This window comes from Rhinoderma darwinii, unplaced genomic scaffold (genome assembly GCF_050947455.1).
Source record: "Rhinoderma darwinii isolate aRhiDar2 unplaced genomic scaffold, aRhiDar2.hap1 Scaffold_42, whole genome shotgun sequence".
In the NCBI taxonomy this organism is placed as follows: Eukaryota; Metazoa; Chordata; class Amphibia; order Anura; family Rhinodermatidae; genus Rhinoderma; species Rhinoderma darwinii.
Window position 1 is genome coordinate 281,613 of NW_027463753.1, and position 22,928 is coordinate 304,540.

Consider the following 22,928-nt stretch of genomic DNA (forward strand, 5'->3'; position numbering starts at 1 on the left):
ATCTGTGCGGAGTATATCAGGACATAATAAGAGGGTATAATAATGGGGAATATGTAATCTGTGCGGAGTATATCAGGACATAATAAGAGGGTATAATAATGGGGATATGTAATATGTGTGGAGTATATCAGGACATAATAAGAGGGTATAATAATGGGGATATGTAATCTGTGCGGAGTATATCAGGACATAATAAGAGGGTATAATAATGGGGAATATGTAATCTGTGCGGAGTATATCAGGGTATAATAAGAGGGTATAATAATGGGGAATATGTAATCTGTGCGGAGTATATCAGGGTATAATAAGAGGGTATAATAATGGGGAATATGTAATCTGTGCGGAGTATATCAGGATATAATAAGAGGGTATAATAATGGGGATATGTAATCTGTGCGGAGTATATCAGGGTATAATAAGAGGGTATAATAATGGGGATATGTAATCTGTGCGGAGTATATCAGGACATAATAAGAGGGTATAATAATGGGGAATATGTAATCTGTGCGGAGTATATCAGGGTATAATAAGAGGGTATAATAATGGGGAATATGTAATCTGTGCGGAGTATATCAGGATATAATAAGAGGGTGTAATAATGGGGATATGTAATATGTGTGGAGTATATCAGGACATAATAAGAGGGTATAATAATGGGGTAAACAAATAATAATCCATACATGTGTGGTACGCCATGAAGCAATCATTTATACACAGGCCGGTGCCGCACTGATAAATGGCGTCCTTTCTTATCCCTCTTTTGGGACATTGCACTTTTTTGAGACTTTTCCTTCTCTGTACTTCAGGAACTTTGCTGGATAAGTGTTCCCCCGGTATAATACGTGCACCCCAGCTTCCAGCTGATATGTTTGGCTCCTCCCATTCCTGGTATAATACGGGGGCCCTCGCTTCCAGCAGATATGTTTGGGTCCTCCCCTTCCTGGTATATTACGGACGCCCCCGCTTCCAGTTGATATGTTTGGGCTCTCCCCTTCCTGGTATAATACGGGTGCCCTCGCTTCCAGCAGATATGTTTGGCCCTCCTCTTCCTGGTAAAATACGGACGCCCTTGCTTCCAGCTGATATGTTTGGGTCCTCCCCTTCCTGGTATAATACGGGCGCCCTCGCTTCCAGCAGATCTGTTTGGGCCTTTCCCTTCCTGGTATAATACGGGCGCCTTCGCTTCCAGCTGATATGTTTGGGCCCTCCCCTTCTTGGTAAAATACGGGTGCCCCCGCTTCCAATTGATATGTTTGGGCCCTCCCCTTCCTGGTATAATACGGGCGACCTCGTTTCCAGCTGATATATTTGGGCCCTCCTCTTCCTGGTATAATACAGGCGCCGCCGCTTCCAGTTGATCTGTTTGGGCCCTCCCCTTCCTGGTATAATACGGACGCCTTCGCTTCCAGCTGATATGTTTGGGTCCTCCCCTTCCAGGTATAATACGGGCGTCCTCGCTTCCAGCAGATATGTTTGGGCTCTCCCCTTTCTGGTATAATACGTGCGTCCCCGTTTCCAGCAGATGTTTGGGTTCTCCCCTTCCTGGTATAATACGGGCGTCCTCGCTTCCAGCAGATATGTTTGGGTCCTCCCCTTCCTGGTATAATACGGGCGCCTTCGCTTCCAGCTGATATGTTTGGGCCCTCCCCTTCTTGGTAAAATACGGGTGCCCCCGCTTCCAATTGATATGTTTGGGCCCTCCCCTTCCTGGTATAATACGGGCGACCTCGCTTCCAGCTGATATATTTGGGCCCTCCTCTTCCTGGTATAATACAGGCGCCGCCGCTTCCAGTTGATCTGTTGGGGCCCTCCCCTTCCTGGTATAATACGGGCGCCCCCGCTTCCAGTTGATACGTTTGGGCCCTCCCCTTCCTGGTATAATACGGACGCCTTCGCTTCCAGCTGATATGTTTGGGTCCTCCCCTTCCAGGTATAATACGGGCGTCCTCGCTTCCAGCAGATATGTTTGGGCTCTCCCCTTTCTGGTATAATACGTGCGTCCCCGTTTCCAGCAGATGTTTGGGTTCTCCCCTTCCTGGTATAATACGGGCGTCCTCGCTTCCAGCAGATATGTTTGGGTCCTCCCCTTCCTGTTTTAATACGGTCGCACTCGCTTCCAGCTGATATATTTGGGCCCTCCTCTTCCTGGTATAATACGGACGCCGCCGCTTCCAGTTGATCTGTTTCGGCCCTCCCCTTCCTGGTATAATACAGGCGCCCTCGCTTCCAGCAGATATGTGTGGGTCCTCCCCTTCCTGGTATAATACGGGCGCCCTCGCTTCCAGCAGATGTTTGGGCCCTCCCCTTCCTGGTATAATAAGGGCACCCTTGTTTCCAGCAGATGTTTGGGCCCTCCCCTTCCTGGTATAATACGGGCACCCTTGCTTCCAGCAGATATGTTTTGGCCCTCCCCTTCCTGGTATAATACGGGCACACTTGCTTCCAGCTGATATGTTTGGGCCCTCCCCTTCCTGGTATAATACGGGCGCCCCCGCTTCCAGCTGATATGTTTGGGTCCTCCTCTTCCTGGTATACTACGGGCGCCCCCGCTTCCAGCAGATATGTTTGGGTCCTCCTCTTCCTGGTATACTACGGGCGCCCCCGCTTCCAGCTGATATGTTTGGGCCCTCCCCTTCCTGGTATAATACGGGCGCCCCCGCTTCCAGCTGATATGTTTGGGTACTTCCCTTCCTGGTATAATACGGGCGCCCCCGCTTCCAGCAGATATGTTTGGGTCCTCCCCTTCCTGGTATACTACGGGCGCCCCCGCTTACAGTTGATATGTTTGGGCCCTCCCCTTCCTGTTTCCCTAATACTAGGGCCCTGATAACCACTTCTTGAAACTGAAGAACTGTTCCCCTCGGCCGGCACATCTGGATGTTTTGTAATTCCCGCCTTGTTAGAGCCATCACGTTTTCTTGTTTTTCCAGCCACGTAGCCATATGAGGGCTTGTTTTTTGCAGGACGAGCTGTAGTTTCTATTGGCACCATTTTAGGGTACCTGCCGCTTTTTGATCACTTTTTATTCTATTTTTTGGGAGACCAGGGACCAATTAAACAGCGATCCTTTTGTTATTTATTTTTCTTTTCAGTGTTCCCTTTATTCAACGCGTCAGTACCCACGTTCCCCTCTGTGCTGCATATCAGGCTGTTTTTCGGTTGATGGCGCGGTAGATTTTATCGGTACCATTTTGGGACACATGCAACTTTTTGATCACATTTTACTTAATTTTTTGGAAGAGGAAATTACTGAAAAACAGCAATTTTGGAATTGTTTTTTATTGGTTTTTTTTTTCGGCATTCACCGGGTCCCATAAATGACATGTGAACTTTATTCTGCGGGTCGATACGATTACTTACCACATTCGATGTCGCCACATTCTAAGAGCCATAACGGTGTCGGGGCTTTTTGTTGCAGGACGGGCTGTTTTTATTGGTACAATTGGGTAAATGTGACTTTTATTATAGTTTATTGGGAGAAGCTGTGACCTATTTTCTTACGCCTTTCACCTTGTGGAATAAATTACGTAATAGTTTTACCGTTTACGTCGTTACGGACACTGCGATACCAATTATGTATTGTTTTATTTATTTTATACGTTTTTTCAATAATAAAATACTTATGGGAAAAAAGGCAATTTGGGGTTATTCATTTTAAACATTTATTTTTTTTATACAAAGTTTTTATTAACTTTTTTTTTTGGTCCCACGAGGGAACGTTAAGTCCTGCAACACCTGCTATACTAATACATTGCACTAACTACATAGAGCGATGTATGGGAGCGGACAGTGTGACACGGACAGCAAGCCTGCCAGTACCTGCCAGTCCTAACAGGCTTCCGTGCTTGGCCGACCAGGAGCCCCGCGATCGCGTCATGGAGATGCCAATCGGCTAAACACTTCTTAGATGCCACGATCGCTATTGACCACAGCATCTAAGGAGTTAATCCGCGGGATCGGAGGTTAGCTCCGCTCCTGGCCATTACAGCAGGGTGTCAGCTAGAATATACAGCTGACACCCGGCGGTGATGCTTCTGAGCCTGTGTTACCACCGCAATGTAACTGTACTGCGGTTTGAGGGAACCACTTCCCGACTGCGCTGTATATATATATATATATATATACACAGCGCAGTCGAAAAGGGGTTAAGGTTTTATACATGTATCAGGCTTCATTATACACTATGTGGAGAAAAGTATGTGTCCCCCCCCTCTCATCATTGTATCCTGGTGTTTCCTCATCACCACAGGTGATGCACGCCCCCCCCCAGTGTATAACATCTGGCACTCGCCCCCCCCCAGTGTATAACATCCGGCACTCGCTTCTCTATGTGACGTGTTCTGTGGAGTGACGCTTCTCTATGTGACGTGTTCTGTGGAGTGACGCTTCTCTATGTGACGTGTTCTGTGGAGTGACGCTTCTCTATGTGACGTGTTCTGTGGAGTGACGTGTCCTGTGGAGTGACACTTCTCTATATGACGTGTTCTGTGGAATGACGCTTCTCTATGTAACGTGTCCTGTGGAGTGACCGAGGGGTCGCATACTTCTCTCCAAATGGTGTATCTTAGAAGAGACCCAGCATGACAATGTCCCATGTAAGAGCTTAGAAGCAACATAACGCAGCGACACTTAGTAATACTGAACATAACTGTAAAAAGCGCCATGGAGCAGTGATGTCATCACCTTGCCTCCTAGCCCCATGCAGCAGTGATGTCATCACCTTGCCTCCTAGCCCCATGCAGCAGTGATGTCATCACCTTTCCTCCTAGCCCTATGGAGCAGTGATGTCATCACCTTGTCTCCTAACACCATGGAGCAGTGATGTCATTACCTTGCCTCCTAACACCATGGAGCAGTGATGTCATCACCTTGCCTCCTAGCCCCATGCAGCAGTGATGTCATCACCTTTCCTCCTAGCCCTATGGAGCAGTGATGTCATTACCTTGCCTCCTAACACCATGGAGCAGTGATGTCATCACCTTGCCTCCTAACACCATGGAGCAGTGATGTCATCACCTTGCCTCCTAACATACACAACGGCTTCTTACCTTTCAGGGGTGGCAGTTTGTGGAGTTCTCTGTCCTTGCTCAGGCTGAATCTGGATGAACTCTGTCTTCGCTCCCGCTTCACCACTTGCCCTCCGCCGCCATACTGGATCTTGTTTAGCTGTGTTGGAGGTGGAGCGCTGGGGCTGGGACGCTTGTTCACCCCCTGCTGACCCTTCAGATGTGATAAATACACCGTGTTACACCAGTGAACACTGACACTGTATATTATGCAATATCTTACACCAATCTTCATTATCATCATCCATTAGCGTCACGTTAAGGCTGCAGAATTCAGGATGTAAAACACGGACCTGCTCACAACGATGCCAGTGAGGAGCCGAGAAGGCAACGTTCCATACACCTCCATGTACAACATCTGGCATCCACAGTATCGACCTCTAAGACCACAAACTGCACCAAGACACCGCACTGCACCAAGACACCACCGCACCAAGACACTGCACTAAGACACCACACCGCACCGGCACCAAGACACTGCACTAAGACACCACACCGAACCAAGACACCGTACTAAGACACCGCACTGCACTACGACTCCACACTGAACCAAGACACCGCACTGCACCAAGACACTGCACTGCACCAAGGCACCGCACCTCCACACTGCACCAAGACACTGCACTAAGACACCACACCACGACACACATAAAAAAAAATCACTGAACTAAGACACCACACTGCACGCATAAAAATCACTACACTAAGACAAGGTACTAAGACACCACACTGCACTGAGACAAGACACCGCACAAGGACACACCACACTGCGCTGACTCACCAAACTGCACTAGCACACCGCACCGCCCTAAGACACCGCACCACGACACCACACCAAGACATCAATGCAATTATTTATCCTTCTGGAACAGTATTTCAATATACCATGCTTCCTTCCCGTATTGTCTGTATAGGGGAGGACATATTGGAGGCGCACACTTCCTGTATTGTCTGTATAGGGGAGGACATATTGGAGGCGCACACTTCCTGTATTGTCTGTATAGCGGACATATTGGAGGCACACACTTCCTGTATTGTCTGTATAGAGGAGGAAATATTGGAGACGCACACTTCCTGTATTGTCTGTATAGGGGAGGACATATTGGAGGCACTTCCTGTATTGTCTGTATAGGGGAGGACATATTGGAGGCGCACACTTCCTGTATTGTCTGTATAGAGGACATATTGGAGGCGCACACTTCCTGTATTGTCTGTATAGAGGAGGACATATTGGAGGCGCACACTTCCTGTATTGTCTGTATAGAGGAGGACATATTGGAGACGCACACTTCCTGTATTGTCTGTATAGGGGAGGACATATTGGAGGCGCACACTTCCTGTACTGTCTGTATAGGGGAGGACATATTGGAGGTGCACACTTCCTGTATTGTCTGTATAGAGGACATATTGGAGGCGTACACTTCCTGTATTGTCTGTATAGAGGAGGACATATTGGAGACGCACACTTCCTGTATTGTCTGTATAGGGGAGGACATATTGGAGGAGCACACTTCCTGTATTGTCTGTATAGGGGAGGACATATTGGAGGCGCACACTTCCTGTATTGTCTGTATAGAGGACATATTGGAGGCACACACTTCCTGTATTGTCTGTATAGAGGAGGACATATTGGAGACGCACACTTCCTGTATTGTCTGTATAGGGGAGGACATATTGGAGGCACTTCCTGTATTGTCTGTATAGGGGAGGACATATTGGAGGCGCACACTTCCTGTATTGTCTGTATAGAGGACATATTGGAGGCGCACACTTCCTGTATTGTCTGTATAGAGGAGGACATATTGGAGGCGCACACTTCCTGTATTGTCTGTATAGAGGAGGACATATTGGAGACGCACACTTCCTGTATTGTCTGTATAGGGGAGGACATATTGGAGGCGCACACTTCCTGTACTGTCTGTATAGGGGAGGACATATTGGAGGCGCACACTTCCTGTATTGTCTGTATAGAGGAGGACATATTGGAGACGCACACTTACTGTATAGGAAAGGACATATTGGAGGAGCACATTTCCTGTATTGTCTGTATAGGGGAGGACATATTGGAGACGCACACTTCCTGTATTGTCTGTATAGGGGAGGACATATTGGAGGAGCATACTTCCTGTATTGTCTGTAAAGAGGACATATTGGAGGTGCACACTTCCTGTATTGTCTGTATAGGGGAGGACATATTGGAGGCGCACACTTCCTGTACTGTCTGTATAGGGGAGGACATATTGGAGGCGCACACTTCCTGTATTGTCTGTATAGAGGACATATTGGAGGTGCACACTTCCTGTATTGTCTGTATAGAGGAGGACATATTGGAGACGCACACTTCCTGTATTGTCTGTATAGGGGAGGACATATTGGAGGCGCACACTTCCTGTACTGTCTGTATAGGGGAGGACATATTGGAGGCGCACACTTCCTGTACTGTCTGTATAGGGGAGGACATATTGGAGGCGCAGACTTCCTGTATTGTCTGTATAGGGGAGGACATATTGGAGACGCACACTTCCTGTATTGTTTGTATAGGGGAGGACATATTGGAGGAACACACATCCTGTATTGTCTGTAAAGGGGAGGACATATTGGAGGAGCACACATCCTGTATTGTCTGTATAGGGGAGGACATATTGGAGGTGCACACTTCCTGTACGGTCTGTATAGGGGAGGACATATTGGAGGAGCACACATCCTGTATTGTCTGTAAAGGGGAGGACATATTGGAGGCGCACACTTCCTGTATTGTCTGTATAGAGGACATATTGGAGGCGCACACTTCCTGTATTGTCTGTATAGAGGACATATTGGAGGCGCACACTTCCTGTATTGTCTGTATAGAGGACATATTGGAGGCGCACACTTCCTGTATTGTCTGTATAGAGGACATATTGGAGACGCACACTTCCTGTATTGTATGTATAGGGGAGGACATATTGGAGACGCACACTTCCTGTATTGTCTGTATAGGGGAGGACATATTGGAGGAGCACACTTCCTGTACTGTCTGTATAGGAGAGGACATATTGGAGGCGCACACTTCCTGTATTGTCTGTATAGGGGAGGACATATTGGAGGAGCACACTTCCTGTACGGTCTGTATAGGTGAGGACATATTGGAGGCGCACACTTCCTGTATTGTCTGTATAGGGGAGGACATATTGGAGGCGCACACTTCCTGTATTGTCTGTATAGGGGAGGATATATCGGAGACGCACACTTCCTGTATTGTCTGTATAGGGGAGGACATATTGGAGGCGCACACTTCCTGTATTGTCTGTATAGGGGAGGATATATCGGAGACACCCACCCATAGAGCACTCAGCAGTCAGACGCTATGGCCCTCAGGAGTTATATTACTGCAAGGGGAGGGGTGTCTGGCTGTTTAAAGGGTAAATACATTTTTTCCTAAAAAACTTGACATGTCGGGGGCGTGGCCAGCTATGGGAGAGTGAAGACGTGCTCTCTCCAGCTCCTCACCCAGGGGCGCGAGAGACGCCACAGCTGCCCCGACTACAGCTCCACAGCAGGACGATTCATATGAAAGGCGCAGTGAGTACCGAGGCTCTGAACCTCCTACCCCCAGTGTCACTTTACAGCCTGTAGGGCCACTAGTTCCAGACCTCCCCACCCCTCTCAGGGGCCCTGGGCTGGTGGGGGCCTCCCCATCTTGGTCCTCCAGCTCCTCGAGGAGCAGCGCCCCAAAAGTCCCCTCAACCATCGCCCCGGCCGGGCCTGTGCGATTTCCCCTTCAATCCGGGACTTTGCCTGCATTACATACCCGTGGCCAGGGTCCTCAATTCCACCCACTTCCTTCTCCTGACCTGGAGTATGCCCGTGCTCCGACGGATATACCAGCAGACCTTGCATTAAGTCTCACAGACCCGTCGTCTGGATCTGTGTGTGAAAACAGGCCGGCGACTCTTTCAGACATCCGCCAGCTTGTCCAACTGTTGCCCACCAGGGCTGATATGTCTTCCTTTGCCAGACAGATCGTGGAAGAATGTAAGCTGGAGTTTACTCAGTTTCGGGCTGAACTTTCCTCACTTTCTACAAGGGTGGACACTCTTACGCAGGAGCGGGCTGCTGATAATGCCACTATTGCAAATATCCAACCTACTATCCAGCAGCACTCAGCTCAGCTGTTCACTTTGCAACAACACCTCGATGATACCGAAAATCGTAACAGGAGGAACAACCTACGTGCGAGAGGGTTGCCCGAATCTATTCCTGCGTCCGATCTGTTTTCGACTCTCTCCTCCATCTTCAATACTTTACTAGGCCGTCCGCCAAATACCCATATAGAGATCGACCGGGCACATAGAGCTCTCCGCCCTGTAAGTGCTGATGATCCTCGGCCGAGGGATGTCATCTGCCGAATCCATTTTTACGCAATCAAGGACTCTATCCTGCAAAAAATCCGCCGGCAGCCCATCATTCTCCACCAAGGCACGCAGTTACGTATTTTGCCGGATTTATCTCGACATACACTGGCGCAAAGAGAAGCTCTCAAGCCCCTGCTGGAGGTGCTCCGAAACCGGGACATCATCTACAGGTGGGGCTTCCCGTTTGCCCTGATGGTCAGACAGGATGGCCGTACCTATACCGTGCGATCCCCGACCGACTTGCCTAGTTTCTTGCGGGACTTGAACCTTCCTCATGTTGCGTTACCAGAGTGGCCCTCATTGTTATCCTCTGCTGGCGGAGGATCGAGGGGGAGACGCCAGCTCCCTGGGCCTCTATCTGTGGCAGAGGGTCGCCCTCCACGAGGACCCCGCAGAAGATCTAGACGCCGACAAGAACGTGACCCTACTCCACCCATGGAGACCGCCTGTTCGGCGTGATGACCCGGATTTCACACCCCTGGAATCCTTCCTTTTACTTACTTGCTGTCGGATTTCAAGAATCCCTGTGGTTCTGAGTATTACCTTCAGCTGCCTTCCAATGTCTTCCTCTCTCTCATTATTTAAAGTGTGCAAATGATGTGAAGCTGTCAATACTTATAATATGGTACGCTGGGGAGTGCGGATAACTCTTATGTGTAGTTGTCACCTTCCCCCTGTAGGTTTTGGACCAAATTTTTGGTCTACCGCAATTGTGCGCTTAGCTTGTGCGGCAGTTGTTTTCTTACTGCCTTTTTTGTTTGATTTTATGTCTGTGTTTTTCTCTAATGCTCTGTTCTTTACTCCTAGCTTGTTTCCCTCCTCTGCCTCCCTCCTGGCGATCCTGGACTCCGATCTCTCGTGCGTTAGCCGGTATACTTCAGCGAGCCGCTTAGTCTGCACCCATGGCTGACCTTACTATTGCCTCCTTCAATGTGAAGGGGCTGAATGTTCCTGAAAAGCGGGCGCAAATCCTACACCATCTACACAAGCGTAAGGTACACATTGCATGCTTCCAGGAAACACACTTTAAGGAGGGACATACCCCTACTATCAAGCACAAACACTACACTACGTGGCATTTCAGTAATAATCCCCTCTCCAGATCGTGTGGAGTTGCCATAGCCCTCCACAAGTCCCTCCCCCATCAGGTTGTCAATCTTGTTGTCGATCCCGACGCAAGATACATCATCTTAGTGCTTAATATTGGTGGGAGGGAATTCACGGTGATTAACGCTTATGCTCCTAATCAGGGTCAGGTGCCCTTCATTCTCCAACTTATAGAAGCCGCCCTTCCGGTGGTCCGGGGGACTGTGGTGCTGTGCGGAGACTTTAACCTTACTCTGGATCCGACGGTGGATAATTCTACTGGTCGCTCTAGTGTTGCATACGGTGCTATTAGGCGGGCGAGGTGTGCTCTCCTACAGCTTCAACTTTGTGATGCATGGTGCCTACAACATCCCACTGATAAGGATTATAGTTTTTACTCCCATCCGCATGGCACCTACAGTCGCTTGGATTACATTTTCATCCAGCAACATGCTCTCCCCTGGGTAGCCTCTACGTCCATTGGCAGTATCCTGTGGTCTGACCATGCCCCGGTATATTGTACCTTACATCTCCCCTTCATCACTAAAGGCTCCTGGACTTGGAGACTGAATGAGTCCCTGCTCCTGGATGGGGTGTGCCATGCTGATTTGCTTCAAACGGTGGAATATTTCACACTTGATCACGCTCAGGATGACACGTCCCCCTTGGTTCGTTGGGAAGCCCTTAAATGTGTTCTCAGGGGGGTCCTCATAAAACACGGAGCGCGCCTTAAAAGAGAAAGGGCCCACTCCCTTAAAATTGCTCTCCAAAAAATTAGCGCTCTTGAACTGGCCCACAAGCGTGCGTTGTCTCTTCCGATTTTACGGGAGTTACAGGTTGCCCGACAGGACGCCAGGCGGCTGTTGGACTCTGCCCAGCAGCGCGCTCTCCAAGTCTGTCGCAGTAAATTCTACGAGTTTGGCAATAAGAGCGGACGCATGTTGGCCAGAGCTTTAAAAACTAAGATTGCCCAATCACGCATCCCAAATACTAAAGCTCCTTCTGGCCAGGTGGTTCACACGACCCCAGAAATAGCGGATTGCTTCCATACCTTTTTCTCTGATCTTTACAACCTTGACTCTCCCACCCCTACCCCCTCTCATCTGCCGGACGGGGATTCTTTCTCTTCTCCCTTCACACCGTTGTCTAGGGAGATAGCTGAGGAACTTGATACGGACTTCACCTCCCCGGAGCTCCTTGCGGTTATAACCGATCTTCCTGGGGGAAAGAGTCCTGGCCCGGATGGCTACACTGCCAAGTTTTACAAGGTGTTGGCTGACCGGTTGTTACCGTTTTTACTGCCAACTTTTAACTCTATCTCCCCGGAGGTCCTGTTTCCTCCTAGCTCCACCTTGGCTCATGTCACGGTTATCCCTAAGCCGGGTAAGGATCCTCAACTCTGCTCCAGTTACCGTCCCATCTCCTTGCTCAATGTAAACCTGAAAATTTACGCCAAATTGCTCGCCAATAGACTGAATAACTACCTGCCTGATCTAATCCACCCGGACCAGGTGGGGTTTGTGCCTGGTCGGGAGGCCCGTGACAACACCCTTAAAACTTTAGATATTATTCACCACGCCCAGACTAACCACATCCCGCTCATGATCTTGTCCCTAGATGCTGAAAAGGCGTTTGACAGAATATCGTGGCCTGCCCTTTACCAAACCCTTCGGCATGTGGGAATAGGACCCTCTCTCCTGGCAAAAATCATGGCATTGTATCGTACGCCTTCGGCCCAAATAAAAATAAATGGCTCCCTCTCGGCACCTTTCCCTATTTACAATGGCACGAGACAGGGCTGTCCCCTATCCCCCCTGTTGTATGTTCTGGTTATGGAACACCTCATGGCCTCCATTCGGAGCAACACGGATATTAAGGGTATTAATATTGGAGGGATGGAATACAAGTGCTCGGCATTTGCTGATGACCTATTGGTCTATCTCACAGATCCTCATGTCTCTCTTCCTTCATTGATGTCCGAGTTGTCCCGTTTTGGCACATGGTCTAATTTCAAAATCAATTTCTCTAAGTCGGAAGCGCTAAATGTTTCTCTCCCGGGCCCGTTAGGGTCGCTTCTCCAAAGTAATTTCCCCTTTTCCTGGCCCTCCAGAGGTATTACATATTTGGGTGCCCGTATAAGTGGTGACCTTACACAACTGTTTACAAATAATTTTATCCCCCTACTGGCCAAGTTTCGCACTGATCTTAATTCCTGGCATAAGACTGAATTTTCCTGGTTTGGCCGTATCAATATTATTAAGATGTCTCTCCTCCCCCGCTTACTTTATCTCCTGCAGACGATCCCCATCTCTATCCCATCCTTCTATTGGTTGCGGCTTCAGCGATGCTTCGGCTCCTTCATTTGGCCGACTGGTCGTCCACGTCTGAGCCGGGCTCTTCTGACTCGCTCCAGGGGTACGGGTGGGGTTGGTCTGCCGGATTGTAGGCTCTACTATCTAGCATCAACTCACGCAGTGTTTTAGATTTTTTTCATAACCGTGAATCAAAACTATGGGTCCGTTTGGCTCAACAACTATGTCCCAGTACCCTATCATCCCTGCCGTGGACCCTGCCCGGGAACAGACCGACTCAAGCCTCCTTTGTGGTTCATTATACCCTCCTGGCATTGAGGTCCTTAGGACCTGGAAGTACGCTTATAGACCCCCTGGGTCCTTTAACTCCTATCACAGATAATCCAGCCTTTCCTGCTGGTAAGGCTGGTCGCTCCTTCCTAGGCAGGCCGTCCACCAGCCCCATGTATTTTGCCCAGGTCCTCTCCGCTTCCTCTCTTCTCCCTCTAACCTCCATCTGCCCCGATGCCGTGCCCTCCACTCGCCGTATATATGAATATGCCCAGTTAAAGCACTTTTATGGAGCGGTTAAGCGATGCGCACATCTTCACCGGTTGTTGACGGACTTTGAGCGCCTATGTGTCTCCACCCAGCCCCCTACCCATATCATATCCACAATATATAAATTACTCCTTTCACAGCGTTCCCAACAACTCCCCTCCTTCTGCGGGGCCTGGGAGAGAGAATTGCATACTACATTTACTGACGCACAGTGGAAGCGATGTTTCTCCCTCTCACAAAAAGCCTCTATAGCCATTAGGGCCCAAGAAACTAGCTACAAAATAGTATCTAGATGGTACCGGGTCCCGGCTGCGCTTCATAAATGGTATCCATCTGTGCCTGACAATTGTTGGCGTTGTGGTGATGTAGGAGGTTGCATGTCTCATGTTTGGTGGAGTTGCCCCTTGTTGAGGAGTTTTTGGGATGCGGTACTTAAATTGATATTGGAGGTTACTGGAGTCTCTGTCCCCAACTCTCCGGAAGCAGCTCTTTTATTCATGTTCCCGATGCCAATACAAGTTTATAAAAGCTCCCTAGTTAGACATCTCCTTCAGGCAGCAAAGTCAGTGATCCCGCGCAGGTGGAAAACGGCAATACCCCCAACATTAGATGAGTGGTTTCGGGAAGTTGCCGCGATTCAGCGAATGGAACACCTGGTGGCTCACTCCCCGGCAGCTGTGGTAAAATACACATCTACGTGGTCTCCTTGGATAGTGTTTCTTTCTTCTCCTTCCTACCTCACGGCTGTAACCTGAGTTGGCCTATGCTCTTGTGAAGTGTACTGTGACGCTTGCTCGCGGCTGTTCTCACCCAGAATACCCCAGAACCGGAGTCCAGGATCCCCTTGTCCTCTCCCCTCCCCTCCCCTCCCTCCTACTCCTCCCTCTCTTGGGGCCTTTTTCTATACTTTCTCTTCCCCTGTCTAGGATAATGTGCCGCTCCCTCTCCGTTTGAATTAAGTGGCCTCACTGTGCCTCCTGATGTTTTGCTTCAAGAATTCTCCATGCTACTGTTGTATACTGCTCAGTGTCCTTCTTATTGAGATGTGATGCACATTATTGATTTCTCTTTTTTTTTGTTGTTGTTCTGATTTGTTTTTGATTTGGTCCACTGACCTGGTTTGTCGTTTCCATTTATGGTGTGGAGGCCTTCCCTCCACTATGTTTTGTAATTTTGTGTTCTGAAACTCAATAAAAATTTTGAATAAGAAAAAAAAAACTTGACATGTCAAAAGTCCTGATCGGTGGAGCTCCGAGCACTGAGACCCCACAAATCGCTAAAACAAAGTGGCAGCGGCGCTTAGGTGAGTGAGGAGCCACTTTGGTTCTTATAGTCTTTCCTCTGATAGCCGAGCAAGCGATGTACAGGCTCAATAGAAGGCCGATGAGTCCGTACACCGCTCCGAGGAAAGGCGATCAGAGATGAAGTGGACCGGTGCCCACCCGAGCGCTTCTGCCACTTTGTTTTAGCGATCGGTGGGTGTCTTAGTGCTCAAACCCCCCCCCCCTCCCTCGATCAAAACTTCTGACATATCACTACGACACGGCAAATGTTTTTTAGAAGCTTAGTTACCCCTTCGAGACTGAATTTACTGGTCTGTGTAAGGCTCTGTGCACACACAAAATAAAAAACGTCTGAAAACACGGAGCTGTTTAAAAGGGAAAACGGCCCCTGAATTTCAGATGTTTTTTAAGCCCCTTGCGATTTTCGGAGCGGTTTTCCCATAGAGTCTATGAAAAACTGCTCCAAAAACGGCTGAAGTAGTAACATGCACTTCTTTTTCGCGACAGTTTTTTTTTTATGCGCCCATTTTGAAAAACTGCCACAATTAAAACGGCCGTCGGAACAGAACGCCGTTTGTCCCATTGAAATCAATGGGTAGTTGTTTGGAGGCGTTCTGCTTCCGATTTTTCAGCCATTTTTCAGGACGTTTACAGCCCGAAAACACTACGTGTGAATATACCCATAATGTACGGGCCTGAGGTCTTAATTTGCTTAGGAGTTTGGTCTGGGGTATAAAACAATTTAGGGCGTTTAATTTCTAAATTTTTTTGTTGCTATAGACGCTGAAAATGGCTGCAGAATCGAGGGCCAAAGATTTCTTATCAGGAAATAGCGGTCTGTGTCAGATGGAGAAGAGAAGAAAAGAGAACGACTCCCATTAGAGAAGATGTCACTTGTGAGTCAGTGGATTTATAGATCTGTCCCCTCTCCTGACATGTCCGTTATAGGAAATCTTTGTATTCCATAAAAAGTCTTTGGGCACTCAGGATACAGACAAATGTGTGTTACCATTCCCATTGTCAGGAGGACGTGTCCTGCACAGTGTGATACGGTCAGCGATGGTCGGAGACTGTCAGTATGTAGGGACACAGCCCTTTGATAAGGGGAATCGAAACACTCATTTGTCAATGCTCACACAGAAAGGTGGTGTTTAATATAGACATGACGTGGCAGGGCGGTGGTGGAGAGGGGGCACAAGCTTGGGGAATGTAAGGGCTGCCGCGCCGTTCCCCACTGCTTCCACGGCCTCTGCTCCGGTTTCCGTACCCTCCATTCCCTCATGCTCGTCCCGAGCTCCACTCACCCGATCCGGACGCTCTGCAGGCTCTTGGCTTCGTCAGGTAACTTTATCTCTCACCTCCCTCCACGGCCGTCATCCACGATGTGCGGTTGCAGCCACTAGAGGGCGCACACGCTGACTCTTCCCTTCTTAAAAGGACCAGCACGTGCTAAAATCCTAAGTCTTCCTATTTAAGGATGCTCCTCCCTCAGATCCTTGCTTGTTCAACCAAGTTATCCCTGTGAAATTCCATGTACCCAGTTTCCCTGTTACCTTGCCTCCTGCCTTTGTCTGGATTTCACGTTGTGACCTCTGCCTGAACTATCCTTGCCTGCCGCGACCTATTGCTATCGATACCCGTAACGATGTCCGCTGCCTGTCCTGACTTCTGGCCTATTCTTCTGACTGCCTCTAAACCTGCTGTGCCAAGCGTTGCCCTGGGTTACAAGCACCATCTCTCAGACGACACAGAGGATCCACAAACAAACCGGTGAGAACCGTTCTAGCTTGAACAAGCCATGGATCCCCTTGACACAGCCCTGCCTGACACGGCTGATATGGCTCAAGAACTTTCAAGACAACGAGTCCGCCAAGACCAGCTTTTCCAGCTTCTGCAAAATGTGTCCACTCGTTTGAACGAGCCACCACCGTCGAAAGCTCCTGTCTACAGTCCAGGACTACATTTACCTACGCCTGCCCGCTATGAGGGTAACCCCAAAACCTTCAGGGGATTTGTTAATCAATGCACCATCCATTTTGAGGTCATTTTTCCTCAGACAGGGCTAAAATGGCCTACATCCTGTCCCTGCTTTCTGGCGAAGCGCTGGCTTGGGCATGGCCCTTGTGGGAGAGAAACGACCCCATAATGTATGATATTCAGAACTTTCTCTCCACATTTAAAATGGTGTTTGAAGAACCGGGTCGAGAGTCTTCAGCAGCTTCCCCTCTTCTGAAGCTCCGGCAAGGAATGTCCACTGTAGGCCAATACGCCATTCAATTTCGCACCCTGGCTACAGAACTCCAGTGGAATAATGAGGCTTTGGTATGTACCTTCTGGGAGGGTCTGGCATGCCGAATCAAGGATGAACTTGCTGGCAGAGATCTTCCACCGTCCTTGGATGACTTAATCACTCTTTCCAATCGGATTGATCTAAGTTTCCGCGAGAGACAGCAAGAATCTGCTCGAGGCAATCGGACATCACTGTTGGCACCAACAGTCCAAAGGCCTCTTCTTGCCTCATCATCCTCTCGGTCGGATAAACCCAGGCAGGTGGAGAGAACAAAACTCACGTCTGAGGAGCGCCAGAATAGACGCAAGTTGAATTTATGTTTATATTGTGGTGGAAAAAAGCACTTCCTCATCGACTATCCAGTGAGGCCGGAAAACTCCAACACCTAGGGCAAGTAGGAGAGGCTACCCTAGGTGGAGTACCACCCTCTCAAAAGATGACAATATCGGCAAAACGGTCTTTTGCAGGAACCACTTTCTGCGTTCAAACCTTTCAAGATTCCGGATTCGCTGGGAATTGCCTGTGCCAGTCCCTAATAAATCGCTACCAAATCCCAGTTCAAAAACTAACCAAACCTTTGTCCATTGCTTCTGTGAATGGGAGGCTTCTACCGGAGACTATGTTGTCACGAGCCCACTTTCATGTTAATAGGGGCGCTGCACCAGGAACGTATCTCCTATGTGTTAAAGAACTCTCTGAACCCTTTGCTACTGGGTCTACCCTGCTTGCAGAAGCACTCTCCTGTTCTTGACTGGAGGTCAAATTACCCACTGGAGTGACTTCTGTCACCAACATTGTCTACAAACTATTCGCCCATCTATGCCTCAATCTACAGCACCTAACTCAGCCGGACTTCCTACTCCATATAAAAGCTTCTCGGATGTCTTCTGTAAACAACAAGCTGAATCGCTGCCTCCTCACAGGCCATACGACTGTGCCATAGACCTGGTACCCAAAGCCTCGCCTCCCAGATGTAGAGTCTACCCTTTGTCTTTGCCCGAGATAGAGGCCTTGTCTCGGTATATCCAAGAGAATCTGGAGACAGGATTCATCCGTAAATCCTCCTCTCCTGCTGGCGCAGGGTTTTTCTTAGTGGGGGGAAAAAGACAACTCCTGCGTCCTTGTATTGATTACCGTGGGTTGAATAAGATCACGTTAAAAATAAAGTACCCATTACTGTTGATCTCTGAACTCTTTGACCATCTACAGGGAACGAGAATTATCACCAAACTAGACCTTCGTGGAGCTTATAACCTCATCCGCATCCGCGAGGGAGACAAATGGATAACCGCGTTCAACACTCGCGATGGGCATTTTGAATACCTAGTCATGCCCTTTGGCCATTGTAATGCTCCTGCGGTTTTCCAGGCTTTTGTTAATGACATTTTTCGGGATCTGTTGTACAGCTGTGTGGTGGTATACCTAGATGACATTTTAATCTTTTCTCCCAATATTCAAACTCATCGTGTGCATGTGCGCCAAGTGTTACAGTGTCTGCGAGAAAACTCCCGGTTTGCTAAACTGGAGAAATGCCTCTGAGAAAACCAGCCTGCCTTTCTTTGGGTACGTCATTTCCAACCAGGGGCTTGAAATGGATCCAGTCAAGCTCTCCTCAATTCTCAATTGGCCTCGTCCGCAAGGATTCAAAGCGGTCCAACGCCTGCTGTGAGTCCCTAATTATTACCGCCAGTTTATTCCCCACTTCTCCTCTTTGACGGCTCCTATTTCTGCACTGACCAAAAAAGGGGTTAATGCGAAAGACTGGACCACGGAGGCCGAAGCCGCATTCCAAGCTCTTAAAGCTGCCTTCTCTTCTGCTTCAGTCCTACATAGACCGGATTCCACTAAACTCTTTGTTCTGGAGGTCAATGCTTAATCTGTGGGAGTCGGAGCTATTCTTTCACAAAAAAGAGTTGTAGAGTGAAACATGTGGCCTGTGGCTTTTTCTCCAAATCATTTACACCTGCGGAGAAAAGTTACGGTATTGGAGATAAAATAACTTTTGGCTATTAAATTGGCCCTGGAGGAGTGGAGACGTTTGCTAGAGGGCGCACGGCATCCCATCATCATTTACACAGATCATAAAAACCTCCTTTACTTCCAATCTGCTCAACGCCTGAATCCTCGCCAAGCACGGTGGGCATTATTCTTGTCCAGATTTGATTTCCAGCTTCACTACAGACCCGCTGGAAAGAATACCAAGGCTGACGCCTTATCTCGCTCTTTTGACCCCACAGCTCAAGAGCCTAGTCCCCAGTTCATTATAGATCTAGAACGCATTATGATCGCTGCCCCGGCTGAAGTGGTACACATTCCGAGGGAAGACCTACGTACCCCCTAAAAAAAGGGATTGTGTTCTTCGCTGGGGTCATGCCTCCAGGGTTTCTGCGCACCCTGGTATCAAAGACTCTCAATTTGACTAGCAGTCAGTACTGGTGGCCTTCCGTGTCCCAAGATACTAAAGACTTTATTCTGAGAGCAGGATGAAACAAAGTCTACCATTTAAGACCTGCTGGCCTTTTACATCCTCTACCCGTGCCGGACTCTCCCTGGTCGCACATTGCTATGGACTTCATTGCTGACCTGCCAAGTTCTGCTGGGTGTACCGTGATCTGTGTAGTCGTGGATCGCTTTTCCAAAATGGCGCATTTTGTACCCCTTTCAGGCCTTCCGTCATCTTCCAGACTGGCAACGCTGTTTATCAAGCACATCTTTCGCCTTCATGTTCTTCCTAAACATATTGTTTCTGACAGGGGAGTATAGTTCTCAGAGAGCCTTGTGCAACCTGCTGGAGGTCAAACTTGACTTTTCTTCCGCTTACCATCCCCAATCCAATGGTCAAGTAGAGCGGATAAACCAAAGACTTGAAAGTTTCCACAGGAATTTTGTGTCTCCACGACAAGACGACTGGGCAAGTCTACTTCCATGGCCCGAATTTGCCTACAACAACCATACGGGAGAATCTACCCGCTCTTCTCTTTTCTTCTTGGTGTATGGCCAGCACCCAGGAATTCACCTACCAGTCTCTGTGCCTTCTGAGGTTCCAGCTGCTAACACGGTCCACCGCGACTTTGTACATATATGGTAGGAGGCCAAGGACTCCATCCACAAAGCCGTAGCCAGGTTCAAGAGAAACGCGGATAAAAAAAACGCAGGACACCAGCGCAGCTCTTTCCTGGGGATAAAGTCTGGCTGTCCACCCGGTACATTCGTCTGAAGACCCCTTGTTACAAGCTCGCTCCTCGTTTTCTGGGTCCTTATGAGATCGCAAAACAAATTAATCCAGTAACTTTCAGACTAACTTCCTCAGTCTGAAAATCTCTAATTCCTTCCACATTGCTCTGCTGAAACCTTCAACCGATTTTCCAAAAAAGTTCCTGTCCATCCTGCTCCTGCGACTGATGCAGAGTTTGAGATTAAAGAGATCCTGGATGTCAAAAGAACACGGGGGAGATTATAGTACCTGGTGGACCGGAAAGATTATGGACCTGAGGAGAGATCATGGGAGCCTGTGGAGAATGTGAACGCCCCAGCTCTCATCATGGACTTTGAACGGAGGTTCCCAAGCAAGCCAAAAAAGAGGGGGCATAAAAGGGGGGTACTGTAACGCCTGCCGCGCCGTTCCCCGCTGCTTCGACGGCCTCTGCTCCGGTTCCCGTACCCTCCATTCCCTCATGCTTGTTCCGAGCTCCACTCACCCAATCCGGACGCTCTGCAGGCTCTGGGCGTCGTCCGGTAACTTTATAGTTACATAGTTAGTACGGCTGAAAAAAGACACATGTCCATCAAGTTCAACCAAGGGACGGGAAAATCTCTCCCCTCCCTCCACGACCGCCATCCATGATGTGCGGCTGCAGCCACTAAAGGGCCAGCGCGTGCCAAAATCCTAAGACTTCCTATTTAAGGATCCTCCTCCCTCAGATCCTTGCTTGTTCAACCAAGTTATCCCCGAGAGCTTCCATGTACCCAGTTTCCCTGTTACCTTGCCTCCTGCCTTTGTCTGGATTGCCCTTGTGATCTCTGCCTGAACTTGTACTATCCTTGCCTGCCGTGACCTATTGCTATCCATACCCGTAACGACGTCTGCTGCCTGTCCTGACTTCTGGCCTATTCATCTTATTGCCGCTAAACATACAAGGATGAATATTATACAGCGCAGCATCGCCCCTCCACGTCTACATCATCTTTATTGACACACATACAGTGCATTCGGAAAGCCTTCAGACCCTTTACATTTTCATATGCTGAGGTCTTGTGCTTTAAATAAAAAGTCCGCCCGCCCCCCCCCCCCCCATCATTCTGCACTCCATCCCCCATAATGACAAAGTAGTTAACCAGAGTAAAAACGGACCAGAGGCGCTGCTAGAAGCATCAATGTCACGGCTTTAGACAAGCATAAGTTCAAGAGTATTTAATAACACAAGGGAGGCTACGCGTTTCACCGCCGGACCGGCGTCTTCATCAGGCCAATACAGATTATGCCGTTAACAAACGTTTAAATACACAAAGGAAATGAATAGCAATTAACTGCCAAAACAGAAGAGAACCGCCAAAGGGGCGGGTCAAAGGTCAAAAGAAAAAAAAATTGTTTACACGTACAATGTTTAACGGCAAATTAATGAACAATCGAGTAAAGAATTAATAATGGGTAATACAATACAACGAAATATGACATTGGAGTGGATATAGCAATAATGATGCAACTAAAGCAACGTAAGTAGGACTGCGAACGGGAAGGAAATGTATATTAAAATAGGATCAAAAAGTTATGTATAAATAATAGTAAAGCGAAAAGATTAGTTACTCACGTTAACCCGTAAAGAAACCAAAGGGGAACCGAAGAAACCGAAAGATTAGTTACTCATTAATAAACACAGCTTTAATGTTAGGAAAGGATTTTTAAGCCGAGTGCGTCACGTCATTGCACATTGAAACACGAGTAACTCCGATAATATAACGGTTACCCCGACTGAAGAAATCCCAGCCGACATCCCTCATAGGTTTGTTAGAATCAAACAGCGGGAGAATTGTTGGATATATAAGCGCTGACCTTCCAGAGTCTACATTGGAGTCCTCTTTATGTGGGATATTATTACCCTAGATCAGGGGTCTCAAACTCGGCCGGGTAAGTGGGCCGCATATAGAAAAAATGGGAAGTTGACGGGCCGCATTACTTTCAAATTTGATACAATACTAAATGATTGTTAATCAATTAGTTATTTGAACTAGTATAATACTACATTACTATAATAATACCGCTAGGTTTAAAATTTGAGATATTTCTCCACGTGCTTAGTTCAACAATCCAGCTTTCCAGTTTAAGTGTCGCTAAATGCAGTCCGGCGGCTCAGTTAGCACACGTCAAGATTGGGCAGCCCCTTTTCAGTGCCCTCTGTAGAGGCTGCCACAGTGCCCTCTGTAGAGGCTGCCACAGTGCCCTCTGTAGAGGCTGCCACAGTGCCATCTGTAGAGGCTGCCACAGTGCCCTCTGTAGAGGCTGCCACAGTGCCCTCTGTAGAGGCTGCCACAGTGCCCTCTGTAGAGGCTGCCACAGTGCCCTCTGTAGAGGCTGCCACAGTGCCCTCTGTAGAGGCTGCCAGTGCCCTCTGTAGAGGCTGCCACAGTGCCCTCTGTAGAGGCTGCCCCAGAGCCCTCTGTAGAGGCTGCCCCAGTGATGTCAGGGGCTTGCCCAGAGCTGGAGTCCCAGGCAGAGCGCTAGTAGGCTCTTCCTGGGACTCCAGCTGTGCTCCTGACATCACTGGGACTCCTGCTCTGGGGAAGCCCCTGACATCATTGTCGATGTATGGACAGCGATGTCAGAGGCTTCCCCAGAGTCCCGGAGCAGAGCCGATAATAGCGCTCTGCCCGGGACTCCGCTCTGGGGAAGACCCTGACACACTGTCCATATATGGGCAGCGATGTCAGGGAATTCCACAGAGTCCCGGAGCAGAGCCGAC

General features: G+C 48.7%; 1 protein-coding gene across 1 annotated transcript in view; it reads right to left on the reverse strand.

Moving 5' to 3' along the window:
- Positions 1–22,928, reverse strand: part of PPP2R5D (protein phosphatase 2 regulatory subunit B'delta) — a 115,536-nt gene that overhangs the window by 35,916 nt on the left and 56,692 nt on the right. Inside the window, 1 exon segment of the mRNA XM_075848509.1 lies at positions 5,049–5,220. Within this exon segment, the coding sequence (XP_075704624.1) occupies positions 5,049–5,220 (172 nt within the window).